Raw genomic sequence first — 12,348 nt, 5'->3', positions numbered from 1 at the left:
ATTCTACCACTGAGCCACCTTCCCAGCCCCTGGAAAAAAAAATTATTTGCAACAAGTTCTTGGCAAAGGTTTCTCCAAAACGGCTTTGTGGGCTCAATCATTTTCGAAAATCGAGAACATTTAATAAAAAGATTTTCAAATGCATATGAAGTTTCACAAGGGAAAGCACAGGCCGCAAAGCACAGCTAGCCCCAAGATTTCACGTTTTCGGCCGCAGTCACAGGAGGTGACGGTGACTCACAGCCTCTTCACAGAATCCAGCCGGGCGAGGTTTCGAACCTTTACTCAACGCTCCTGGCTCCTCCCTGTGGAACCACAGAGCGGACCCGCCACAGCATCGACGCAGAAGGGGGAATCTTGTTAGCGAGGCACCGGATGTGTGCGTGGAAGTGACTGAAGTAAACTCACGCCCGATTGGTTCTTCCAAGCGGACCTAAACGTCTTTTCGCCTGCTACTGGCCGCCTGGTTTGTCTATTTGAACAGTCCCCGCCCCCTAGAGAAGCCGGGTCCCGAAGCTTCACTTCTCCTTCATTGTTATTGGTCTACGTTCCAGTCTATTTTATCTGTAAGACTTCTGATTGGTTGTCAGGACCAGGAGGCCGCCTTGCCTCCCTCCCTCCTAGTTTAGAGGACGGCCGGGAAGGCGGGTGGTGGGGCCGGGGGGGCCCTGAAGCGGCGGTACCGGTGCTCGGGGAGGCAGCTGAGGCCTCGGCCGAAGCCGTTCGGTGAGTCTGGGGCCTGGCCCCGCCCCTTCCGTGGCGGCGGGACGTCCAGACTCCCGGCCAGCCCGGCCTGCGGGCGGGGGTGGGGGCGGGAAGCCGCCCGTCTGGAGCGCGGAGTCCCCTCAGCTCCTGCTCGGCGACCTGGGCGCAGCCTCGACCCGCACCCCGCGAGGCGACCCTCCTCCCGCTCAGGACCCCCGGGGAGACCCGCAGGCCCCGGGGGCCGCCGGCCTCGGAGGTCGGCTCGTCAGCTCGCGCACTGCCGGTGGCCCGTCGCCCCTTCCTCCCGGCCGCCTACCAGTGCCGGGCTTGCCTGGGGAGCGGCAGCCTCGGGGACCCCGTCCCCCCTCCCTGAGGCCCGCCATCCAACGTGAACTTAAGTCCTTCCCAAGGAAGCCTGTGAGGACTTAGCGTGAGTCCAGCCTCGAGGAGGAGACACACACGCGCGCACACGCACACGCGCACACACGCGCGGATTTAAGAATTGTGAGAAACTGGCAGCATTGCCATGCTGAAGATCGGTATAATGCTGCTCTCCTGGCAGCGTGTGCTACTTTATATTGTTGCTGCGTGCTTATTTGTGTTTCGCACGGCAAAGCTCAATGAGGAACGGATTAGTACGTCCTGGAGTAGTGACTGATCTCAGGAAGTACTTAGTTTCGTTCAGTTCACATTTGAAGTCACACTTGGTGTGTGTGTGGGGGGGGGAAGGGGGATTATTCCATTGCCCCCCACTCCCACCCCAAACTGAAACCTGTGGCAGCTCAGATCCTTTGTATAAAATGGCATAGTATTTGCATATAGGCTATGCAGTTCTTTTGCTTCCTTTAAAGCATCTCAAGATTTGAATTTATATTGCTAACTACTATGTAAATGCTGTATACTATTGTTATATTGTTTAGCAAATAAAAACAAGAAAAAAAAGTTATGTATAGTTAGTAATGGGGGGCTCTCCCCCCACCCCATAGTTTCTCTCTGAGATTGATTGAGTCCACAGGCCCGGGTTGGCCCCATTTATACACAAGCCTGCTACCGTATCCTCAGATTCTTTTTGTTTTGTTTTGTTTTTTGTTTTGTTGGTCATGTGGCTTGAATTCTGGGACTGGGCTTTGTCCCTGAGCTCTTCACCTCAAGGCTAGCACTCTACCACTGGAGCCACAGCACCACTTCCTGTTTTCTGTTGGTTGATTGGAGATAAGAGTCTCATGGACTCCCCTGCCTAGGCTGGCTTTGAACCACCATCCTCAGATCTCAGCCTCCTGAATAGCTAGGATTACAGGCGTGAACCACCAGCGCCCAGCCTGTATCCTGAAGTTCTATAGAATTGTTCTGGGCAGCACAATAAAGAGCAGCCACAGCTCTATAAAGCATGTGTAGTGAGACCAGTCCAACTTGATATTTCTTTCCTGTTTATTTATTGATTGGTTGGTCATGGGACTTGAACTCAGGGCCTGGGGGCTGTCCCTGAGCTCTTTTGCTCAAAGCTCTCCCACTGGGCCACTTGATGAGCCACAGTGCCACTTCCAGTTCTTGAGTGGTTAATTGGGGAGAAGAGTTTTACTGGGACTTTACTGCTTGTGCTGGCTTTGAACTGCGATCCTCAGATCTCAGCCTCCTGAGTTCAGGGCCCCCCCCCAAAAAAAAGGTAAAAGATAAAGAAATGTTTGCTAGAAGCCGGGAACCAGTGGCTCACGCCAGTAGCTACTCAGGAGGCTGAGGTCTGAAGTTCACGGTTCAAAGCCAGCCCCGGCAGGAAAGGTTGTAAGACTCATCTCCAATAAACCACTAGAAAACCGGAAGTGGTATTATGGCTCATGTGGTAGAGCTCTTGCCTTGAGCTTAAGAGTGCAGGGACAGTGCCCAAGCCCAGAGTTCAAGCCCCACAACTGACAAAAACAAACAAAAATAAGAAACATTTGCTAGATTTTGGGAGCTTTACTTAAAAAAAAAGAGCCAGTCACTGATGACTACACCTGTAATCCTAGCTACTCAGAAAGCTGAGATCTGAGGATCCTGGTTCAAAGCCAGCAAACACAGGAAAGTCTATAAGACACCCCCCCCTTTTTTTTTTTTCCAGTCCTAGGGCTTGAACTCAGGGCCTGGGTACTGCCCCTGAGCCTCTCTGTGCTCAAAGCTAGCACTCTACCACTTGAGCCACAGCTCCACTTCTGGCTTTTTCTGTTTATGTGGTACTGAGGAATGGAACCCAGGGCTTCATACATGCTAGGCAAACACTTATCACTAAGCCACATTCCCAGCCCTATGTGATCCTTAGCACCGTTTAGCCACCAGAAAACCGGAAGTAGCTCTGTAGCTCAAAGTGATAGAACACTAGCCTTTAGCAAAAAAGCTCAGGGGCAGCTCCAGGCCATGAGTTCAAGCCCCAGGACCATCATATTCAGTGCTACTGTAGAATAGTAATAATTTTCTTCTTAGATCGTACTGAGGAAAGGGGCAATTCAAATCATTTTAAATTCTTTTCCTACCTCCCTACCCTGGCACTATGTCATATAATGGTAGTTACAGTAATAAGAACGAACAGTTACTTTAAGAACTTGCCAGGTACCCAGCACTGTTTTGAACATGATCATTCTATGTGTTGTTATTGCTTATTTGACATGTGTCTTGCTGTCAAGCCCAGATTGATTTCCTGCTCCTGGGCTCAGTCTTCTGGCTTTAAACTCCTGAGGACCTGAGACAAGATAGGCACCTCTGTGCTCTTAATTTTTTTGAGACAATGTTTCATTCTTGTGATCTAGGGTGGCCTCATACTTCACAGTCTTTCTGTCCCCACCTCCTGAGTGCTAAGATTAGAGGGGTACGCCATCATGCCTGGCATTTGTAAGCAATCTATCTGATAGGTGTTAACTTCACTGTTTTAATTTTTCACCTGAACCCATGAGTGAGATGATGTGATCCTCCTGGTGTCCTGGGGACACAGGAATTTTAAGTGTGTTCTTCTGGATATATATAAAACTTTGGAACAACTCCACAGGCCTCTAGTACACGGCCTCTTTCCATGTCAGTCCTTATTAATGGATGTAGGCTTTCTGAGAGTTCCTTGAGAAGTTCTGACCTTTTCAGAATCCCCTGCCTGACATGAGCTGGTGGTCTGTATGCAGCCAGAGTTATAAGATTTGTTGCCATTGTTCAGCTGGCATATTGAAGGAAACTTCTCTCCAATAAAATCTTAGGGCAAGATGCTTGGAACCGGACCTGCCGCCGCCACCGCCACCACCACTACATCTAGCAATGTGAGCGTTCTGCAGCAGTTTGCCAGTGGCCTGAAGAGCCGTAATGAGGAGACCAGGGCCAAGGCGGCCAAGGAGCTCCAGCACTACGTCACCATGGAGCTTCGAGAGGTTGGGCTTCTGTGATTGGGGCCATCTTGTGGGGATGCTTGGGCTGTGTGTGCCATCTCCGGTGCAGATACTTTTTGTTAGCTCTTGGGGAATTCTGTCTTGGGAAGGCACCCAGCTTCACATCCACATGTTTCCCATTGGTGTGTACAAATATAGCAGTGAGCATAGATAGATTCAGCTGCCCTTTAAATTTGTTTCCCTGCCTCCCCCACTATTTACAGTTGGACTGGGATTAGAAAGTTGATAGCTTGGGATTTTCTTTTTCTTTTCTTTTTTTTTGGTGCCAGTTCTGGGGCTTGAACTCAGGGCCTGGGCACTGTCCCCAAGCTTCTAGTGCTATACCACTTGAGCCACAGCGCCACTTCTGGCTTTTTTCTGTGTTTGTGGTACTGAGGAATCGAACCCAGGGCTTCATGCATACTAGGCAAGCACTCTACCACTGAGCCACCTTCCCAGCCCAGCTTGGGGTTTTCTAAATAGAGACTAGACTTGAAGTCAGAGACGGTGGCCTATTCATCCTTGTACCCTGAGTACTAGGAGGAATGCAGGACAGGACACATGGCCTTGCTAGCTATGGAGACTCAGTAAGTAATGTTAAATAAGCAGATGGATCATGAGTTAAATTGCTCTACACTTCCAGAGTAAGGAAATGGACAGTTGCTCTGTCTTCTGTGGTTTGAATTACATCTTGGTTTCTAGACTTAAAGTGCCAGCCCTACCCATCCTCCCCCCCTCCCCACCATCAGGGAGATTCTAGAAGTTGTTCTGAGTGCATCTTCCTTTGCAGATGAGTCAAGAGGAGTCAACTCGCTTCTATGACCAGCTGAACCATCACATCTTTGAATTGGTTTCCAGCTCAGATGCCAACGAGAGGAAAGGTGGCATTTTAGCTATCGGTAAGTTCAGCCTCTGTTAACAATACCAGCTAGAAAATGGAGGCAGCTGCCTTTTGTGTTTGTATTGCCATGAGATATGTTAGAGATGCCGTTCATCTTTGTTTAAAGAACTTTAAGATAGGGCTGGGAAGGTGGCTCAGTGGTAGAGTGCTTGCCTGGCATGCATGAGCCCCTGGGTTTGATTCCCCAGCACCACATAAGCAAAAAGAAAAAAAGCCAGAAGTGGCGCTGTGGCTTAAGTGGCAGAGCACTAGCCTTGAGCTGAAGAGCTGAGGGACAGCACCCAGGCACAGAGTTCAAGCCCCATGACTGGACCTAAAAAAAAAAGAACTTTAAGATATAGGTATTCTAATAGAGTTACTGGGACAAAACAAAGCATGTATTTTTAGATGTGGAAACAGAGTCATGGAACCATCAAGTGACATTTTTGTTTAGGGAGTTTTTCAGACCTGAGACTAGAAGCTAGCTTTTCACTACCTCATGTTGCCTTCTGTAGGTTCTGATTTTGCAGTCAAGCAAGATCTGGCATAGGGAGCCTTACCAGAAGAAGTAGAATTGGGTATGGCTAATAAAAGGCAGATCATGGCTGGGCAACAGTGGCTCACACTTGTAATCCTAGCTACTCAGGAGACTGAGATCTGAGGATTGTGGTTTGAAGCCAGCTCAAGCAGAAAAGTCTATAAGACTCTTTATTTCCAGTTAAATCACCGAAAAAGCCAGAAGTGGCTATGTGGCTCAAGTGGTAGAATGCTAGCGTTGAGCAAAAGATGTTCAGGGACAGTGCTTAGGCCCAGAGTTCAAGCTTCTGGACTGGCAAAAAAAAAAAAAAAAAAAACCAAAAAGAGGGACTTTTTTTTTTTTTAATTTCTCAAGGGCTCGTCATTAATCTTGTGAATTACTACTGAGTCCCTGTTTGTTTTTCCAGTTTTTCTTGGAAAAATAAATTACCTATGTGTTGCTTTATGTATGCAGTTCTGACACCAATGTCAAATCTGGTTGTCTCCATCCTTGGCATGTAGAAATGTACTCAAAGTAAAAAGATCAATGTTGAAAAGTTTAAGTCTTTGTGCATTCCTGGCCAGCACAGGCAGCATCTTCACATTTTGCCTTCTTCTCTTCCAGCCAGCCTCATAGGGGTAGAAGGCGGGAATGCTACCCGAATTGGCCGATTTGCAAACTATCTTCGGAACCTCCTCCCCTCCAATGACCCGGTTGTCATGGAAATGGCATCCAAGGCCATTGGCCGCCTTGCTATGGCAGGGGACACTTTCACTGCTGAGTATGTGGAGTTTGAGGTGAAGCGAGCCCTGGAATGGCTGGGTGCTGACCGAAATGAGGGCCGGAGACATGCAGCTGTGAGTGCCTCCAGGGAGAAGCCCTGCGGGAGGGCAGGGAGAGCCCCTTTGCTTCCGTCCAAGGCCTTCCCTGAAAATGCTGGTTTGATTGGGCCATGATTCCTCCTTGTGAGAGAGGATCCAGGTGTAGATGGAGTAGAGATGGGACTCTGGTTCCTTTCCTCTCAGCTCCCTTAAAGGGGCAGTACCACAAGGAAGGAGCACAGACACGGGCACTGATTTGAGTCATGGCTTTGTCACTAACTCTCTGAAGGCCTCGAGCCTTCACTTTCTTCCTCTGTGAGATGAAAATAAGACTATATTAAAACCACATTCCGTATGTATTTACTGAGTGTGTCATATGTCAAGCACAGTTGTAGGCTGTTGGTATAGGGGTATAGAAAGCATCAAACACTGGCTAGGAATGTGGCCTAGTGGTAGAGTGCTTGTCTTGCATGCATGAAGCCCTGGGTTCGATTCCTCAATACCACAAAAACAGAAAAAGCTGGAAGTGGCACTGTGACTCAAGTGGTAGAGTGCCAGCCTTGAGCAAAGGAAACTCAGGAACACTGCCCCAAGACCTGAGTTCAAGCACCAGGACTGGAAAGAAAAACAAAGACAGCATCAAACACGTTGTCCTTTCCGAGCATCTGTTTAAACATGGCAGACATTCGCTTGTAAACAGCCAAGGGTACTGAGCACGGAGGTGTTGATCGGTTTCACTCAGCCTCTTCTGGCCCCAAAGAGTAAGACTCATGTTTTCCTTGAGTGTTGCTGCTGTAGGAAGTCAGCAGACTGTTCTCAGCTTGCCCTTCTCTCCCAGGTCCTGGTTCTCCGTGAGCTGGCGATCAGCGTCCCCACCTTCTTCTTCCAGCAAGTGCAGCCCTTCTTTGACAACATTTTTGTGGCTGTATGGGACCCCAAGCAGGCCATCCGTGAGGGGGCGGTGGCCGCCCTTCGTGCCTGTCTGATTCTCACCACCCAGCGGGAGCCGAAGGAGATGCAGAAACCTCAGTGGTACAGGGTAAGGAGATGGTTCTGTTGAGGCCACTAGCACAGCCCATTTGCCTAGGTCACCTGGCAGCAGCAGGCCCCTTGCCACAAAGCCAAGATCACATTTATTCAGACTCCCAGCAGTCCTTTTATGCTCATTGCAAGTCAGTATTACCTTATTGCATTATATTGAAGCAAAGATCCATTGATAGCCACACCATTACATGGCAGTGTGTTTCATTCTCAGCACCACAAAAATAAAAAGACATCTTATAGAGATGTTAAAATAGGGGAAAATGGGTATCTTAGACTCATTGAACCATGGTACTAATTTGGAAAGGGCCATTTCCCTCGTCTCTACTGTCATGAGTCCTGTGCTAGTGGCTGCTAACAAAGGAACCTTCTGGTGAGGCATACATCATAAATGGAGCCCTAGCCTTAGGATTAGAGACTTGGGGCTGGGAAGGTGGCTCAGTGGTAGAGCGCTTGCCTTGCATGCTTGAGGCCCTGGATTCGATTCCTCAGCACCACATAAGCAAAAAGAAAAATGCCAGAAGTGGCGCTGTGGCTCAAGTGATAGAGCGCTAGTCTTGAGCTGAAGAGTTGAGGGACAGCGTCCAGGCCCAGAGTTCAGGCCCACGACTGGACCAAAAAAAAAAAAAAAAGATTAGAGACTTGGGTTTTATCTTACCTTTGTTTGTAACCTGAGACATGTCACTTGATTTCCTTGGGTCTGTTATTGGCTGCTGTCATTTTGAGACAGGATCTTCTTGCTATATATCTCAGGCTAGCCTTAAACTTGGGATCCTCCTGCTTCATCTTCCCAAGTAACTGAGATTACAATAATGTGAGCCTGTTTTATTTAGCTACTTAATAGAGGTGATAATAGAGTATTTGCTTCAAAGACTTACTGTGAGCATTGAAGCTCCATTAGAGAGCTGATAAGCTAGTATTGTTGATAATGTTTGCACAAGCCGCCAACCAGCCTCCTAACACCTCAGTCCCTCTGGAGAGATGGGTCGGGCCTCTGTTCTGTCTAAATTGGGATACTAGGTAATCAAGCATTCTGTCTCCATAGCACACATTCGAAGAAGCAGAGAAAGGGTTTGATGAGACCTTGGCCAAAGAGAAGGGCATGAATCGAGATGATCGCATCCATGGGGCCTTGCTGATCCTCAACGAGCTGGTCCGAATCAGCAGCATGGAAGGAGAGGTGAGAGGCTGCATCTGGGGAGACCAGGAAGTCCGGGCGGGACTGTGAGCAGGCAACACGAGTCCTCCCCCTCACGGAACTGACAGTTTACTATAGGGGAAGTAGACAACCAGGGAGTAAGAAAATTATTTCAGATAGTAAGCAGTCCCATGAAGAGAACAAAACCGGGTAAGGTAGCAGGGCAGAGGTGAGTGATCGGTCCAGGAATGCCCTGCCTGAGGGGTATAAAGGAGTTAAGGGAACTCAGGATTGAGGTGGGAGAGCTGGATGCATTGATGAGTCAGAAAGAAGGGAAGTGTACCTGATGCAGTATGAGCGAGGGAGGAGGAAGATGGGGACAGAGAGAGAACAAGGGCTTAAGTGAATAGGCCTCGTCATTTCCAGCAAACACTAGCTCCTATGTGTGCTGTAGGGACAGACATTGGAGACTTGCACATCTGAGAATGATGTGGCATTATGCTTTTCTGATGGCCATGGCTGCTTGTGGGAACAAGCGAGTGGGAGGCAGCCATGAAAGCAGGGAGTTAGCATGAGAAGATGGATTTACAAGTACAGGGAATTCACTAAGAAAATACTTGTGAGAAAGTGAGAGAGAGAGCTGAGCTCACAATGCGGCTCTGACCCTGAATGCACACGAGAAGGAAGAACCATTGGATGGAAGCCTCCTAGTCTCCATGCAAGACCGCTGTGGGTCCCAAGCCAAAGTCAGCCTTAGCACAGGCCTACGTGCACTATGGGCAGGCCTGCTGCCATAGGTTGTGCCTCAGTGCAGGCCTGCCACTGTAGGTACTCTGTGTTCTGTTGTGGGCCTCACTACCGCCTGAGAAGTGTATCCTCATACACACCTGGTAATGACACAGCAGCCAGGCCCTGGAGTTTAAGACTCCTTGTACCTGGAGATGCCATCCTCACAGCTGCCCTGGGAGCCTCAGCCAGCCCAGCAGTGCCTTGTACCAGCTGTGAGAGCTCAGATCCCAAGGAGGTGGGATTTGGAGTATTTGGGGTTGAGCTCCATCTGTGAGACTTCATGAGGATCTGTTGGTATGGGATTTCACCTCGGGGCTTCACCGCTGTTGTTGGGTAGTGCTGTGTCTAGATGTGGAGCAGCACGTGCAGCCGGAGGAGGCTTTGGGCTTTGAGGCCCCCCCCTTCCCATGTGCTCCATGACTCAGGCACATGACACCCCCTCCTGTCTCACTTTCCTCAGCTGCCTCACTGGACCATGGGAGGTTTCTAGATATGTGGGGAGTACCAAGCCCAGCACCAGACTCAGATACCTTGCAAATGGAAGCCAGTGGAGATGTCCCCTCCTAGCATGACACAGGGCTTTCCATGGTAGCTTTAGGTCAGGTTTCTATGAAATAGTTCTTGGGGGTGGCATCAGTGGGAGGAGGAGGGCTAAACGAGGGCAAGTGAGGATGAATATGGTACACGTCATATATTTGCATAAATGAGAGTAGAATAGCTGGTGCCTATGGCTCACGCCTGTAATCCTAGCTACTCAGGAGGCTGAGTTCTGAGGATTACGGTTTGAAGCTAGCCGGGGCTGAAAAGTCCCTGTGAGACTCTTATCTCTGACTAACCACTCAAAAGCCAAAGTGGCAGAGCACTAGCCTTGAGCAGAAATTTCAGGGACAGCACTTAGGCCCTGAGTTCAAACCCCACAACCAACAAAACTAAAAAGAGTAGAACATTGAAACCTATTGAAATTGTTGTAAGAAGGAGGAGTTAGAAAAAGAAACCAGATTTTTTTTTTGTTGTTGAAACAATTTTTAATGAGTCTACAGAGATCTAAACAAAAAGATACAAAATAAATCAAGTAGTATACTTATTCTTTTTTTGGGGGGGGGAGGTCTGGTCGTGGGGCCTGAATTCTGGGCCTGGGCGCTGTCCCTCAGCTCTTCAGCTCAAGGCTAGCACTCCACCACTTGAGCCACAGTGCCACTTCTGGCTTTTTTCTTTTGGCTTATGTGGAAACCAGACTTTTATAAAGAAAGGAAAAAAGTGAAATAATTAAGCGAGTATTAAGAGTACTTAGTGTATCCTACAATACTGTGAAAGTTATATAATCACTTAATCACAATAAAAAAATTGCAAAAAAAAAAGTACCTAGTGTGTACTGACAACATTGTACCCTAAGAGCTAAAATAACAGCAGTAAACCAAACAGAATGGCAGTACTTAAACAGCAAAAGTACACTATGATAAGTGATGCTGTGATGGGTCCTTGGAGATCAGGACAGCAAAGCTGAACAGCATGCGCAGAAAGCAAGGCGTCTTTGAGGGGTCATGAAGGAGGAAACAGAGCCACACAGCCTTGGGAGAAAAGCGTTCTGGGAGGCTCCAAGGCAGGACTGTGTGGTGCATGTGGCTGAGCAGAGTGGACAGAGATGCAATGGGAGATGTGTCAGGAATGCCTGGGGCAGGTGGGAGTGCATCACAGAGGGCCTAGGCCTGGGAGGCCTCTAGTAGACTTGGTGAGTGCAGTGGGAGGTCATTTGTGGCTAGAGCAGCGCTGTTGGACTCCTGTTTTGAAGGAACACTTGAGCCCGCTGTGCTGAGAATGGATTGTCAGAAGGCCAAGAGTGCTGAAGCCCCAAGCCAAGTTAGAGAACTATATCAATTCTAGCAGGGGTCTTAAAGTTCAGTTTCCAGTGGGAGCTTTGGAGGTCCAAGAAGCAACTGGACTCTGAACTTGGAATTTGCTGATAGATTGAGGTTGGTGAAAAGAAGGAAAGTTAAGGTGTTTGGCTTGCACAAGTGGAAGGACAAAGCTGTTCTATACTGGGATAGGAGATGGAAATGGGGGAGCAGGTGGGCAGGAATGACAGGTGTTTGTGTTTAAGTTTGAAGATGACTGCTGGGTCAATGTCTGAGCGACATCCGAGTGATTCTGGGGAGGGAAGTGGATTTGGGGAGTCATCAGCATATAGGTACTGTTCTTAGTCACAAGCTAGATGAAAACTGTGCACAGAGAGGCTAGTGAACTTGGGGAAGAGATAGGGTCCATGAGCCTGAGATTGGGAGATTGGGAACCAAGGGAGACAAAGCAGCCAGAGGGGCAGGAGCCTGGAGAGTGTGTGGTCCAAGGAGCCATGTGGAGAAAGAGCCTCAAAGAAGAAACAGCTGAGGACTAGGATTAGATGTTAAATTCAGGAGCACAAGAGCCATTGGTGAATTTTGATAAGAATACTAGACAGAATTTTCGCGGGGGTAGGGGAGGGAGAGAGATATGTTGAAGAAAGTTTAGAAATGTGGAAAATTGAGCCAGGCACTGGTGTCTCCCACCTATAATTCTAGCTACTCAGGAGGCTGAGATCTAAGGATCACAGTTCAAAGCCAGCCTGGGCAGGAAAGTCCCTGAGACTCTTATTTTTTTTTGGGTCCGGTTGTGGGGCCTGAACTCTGGGCCTGGGCGCTGTCCCTCAGCTCTTCAGCTCAAGGCTAAGCGCTCTACCACTTGAGCCACAGCGCCACTTCCGGCTTTTTTCTTTTTTTGCTTATGTGGTGCTGAGGAATCGAACCCAGGGCCTCAGGCATGCAAGGCAAGCGCTCTACCACTGAGCCACCTTCCCAGCATCCCTGAGACTCTTATCTCCAATGATTCTTTGGCTCAAAGTAGTAGAGTGTTAGCCCTGAGCCAAAAATCTCAGAACACCGGGTGCTGGTGGCTCACGCCTGTAATCCTAGCTACTAAGGAGGCTGAGATCTGAGGATCTTGGTTCAAAGCCATCCCGGGCAGGAGAGACCGTGAGACTCCTATCTCCAATAAACCACCAGAAAACCGGAAGTGGCTCTGTAGCTCAAGTGGTAGAGCGCTCGCCTTGA

The 12,348-nt window shown here is 48.8% G+C and overlaps 1 protein-coding gene across 1 annotated transcript in view; it reads left to right on the top strand.

Annotated features, from left to right (window-relative positions):
• The first annotated feature begins 659 nt into the window (after window positions 1-659).
• Mtor (mechanistic target of rapamycin (serine/threonine kinase)) overlaps window positions 660-12,348 on the top strand; it is a 124,323-nt gene continuing 112,634 nt past the window's right edge. The window contains exons 1-6 of the mRNA XM_013031836.1: window positions 660-726; window positions 3,918-4,085; window positions 4,873-4,981; window positions 6,104-6,336; window positions 7,139-7,339; window positions 8,387-8,521. Of these exons, the coding sequence (XP_012887290.1) occupies window positions 3,924-4,085; window positions 4,873-4,981; window positions 6,104-6,336; window positions 7,139-7,339; window positions 8,387-8,521 (840 nt within the window). The 5' untranslated portion in view covers window positions 660-726; window positions 3,918-3,923. The remainder of the gene's footprint in view (window positions 727-3,917; window positions 4,086-4,872; window positions 4,982-6,103; window positions 6,337-7,138; window positions 7,340-8,386; window positions 8,522-12,348) is intronic.

Source organism: Dipodomys ordii, unplaced genomic scaffold (assembly GCF_000151885.1).
Source record: "Dipodomys ordii isolate 6190 unplaced genomic scaffold, Dord_2.0 Scaffold6, whole genome shotgun sequence".
Classification (NCBI taxonomy): Eukaryota; Metazoa; Chordata; class Mammalia; order Rodentia; family Heteromyidae; genus Dipodomys; species Dipodomys ordii.
The sequence above is the reverse complement of the archived record's forward strand: the minus strand, read 5'-3'. Positions and strand labels throughout refer to the sequence as shown.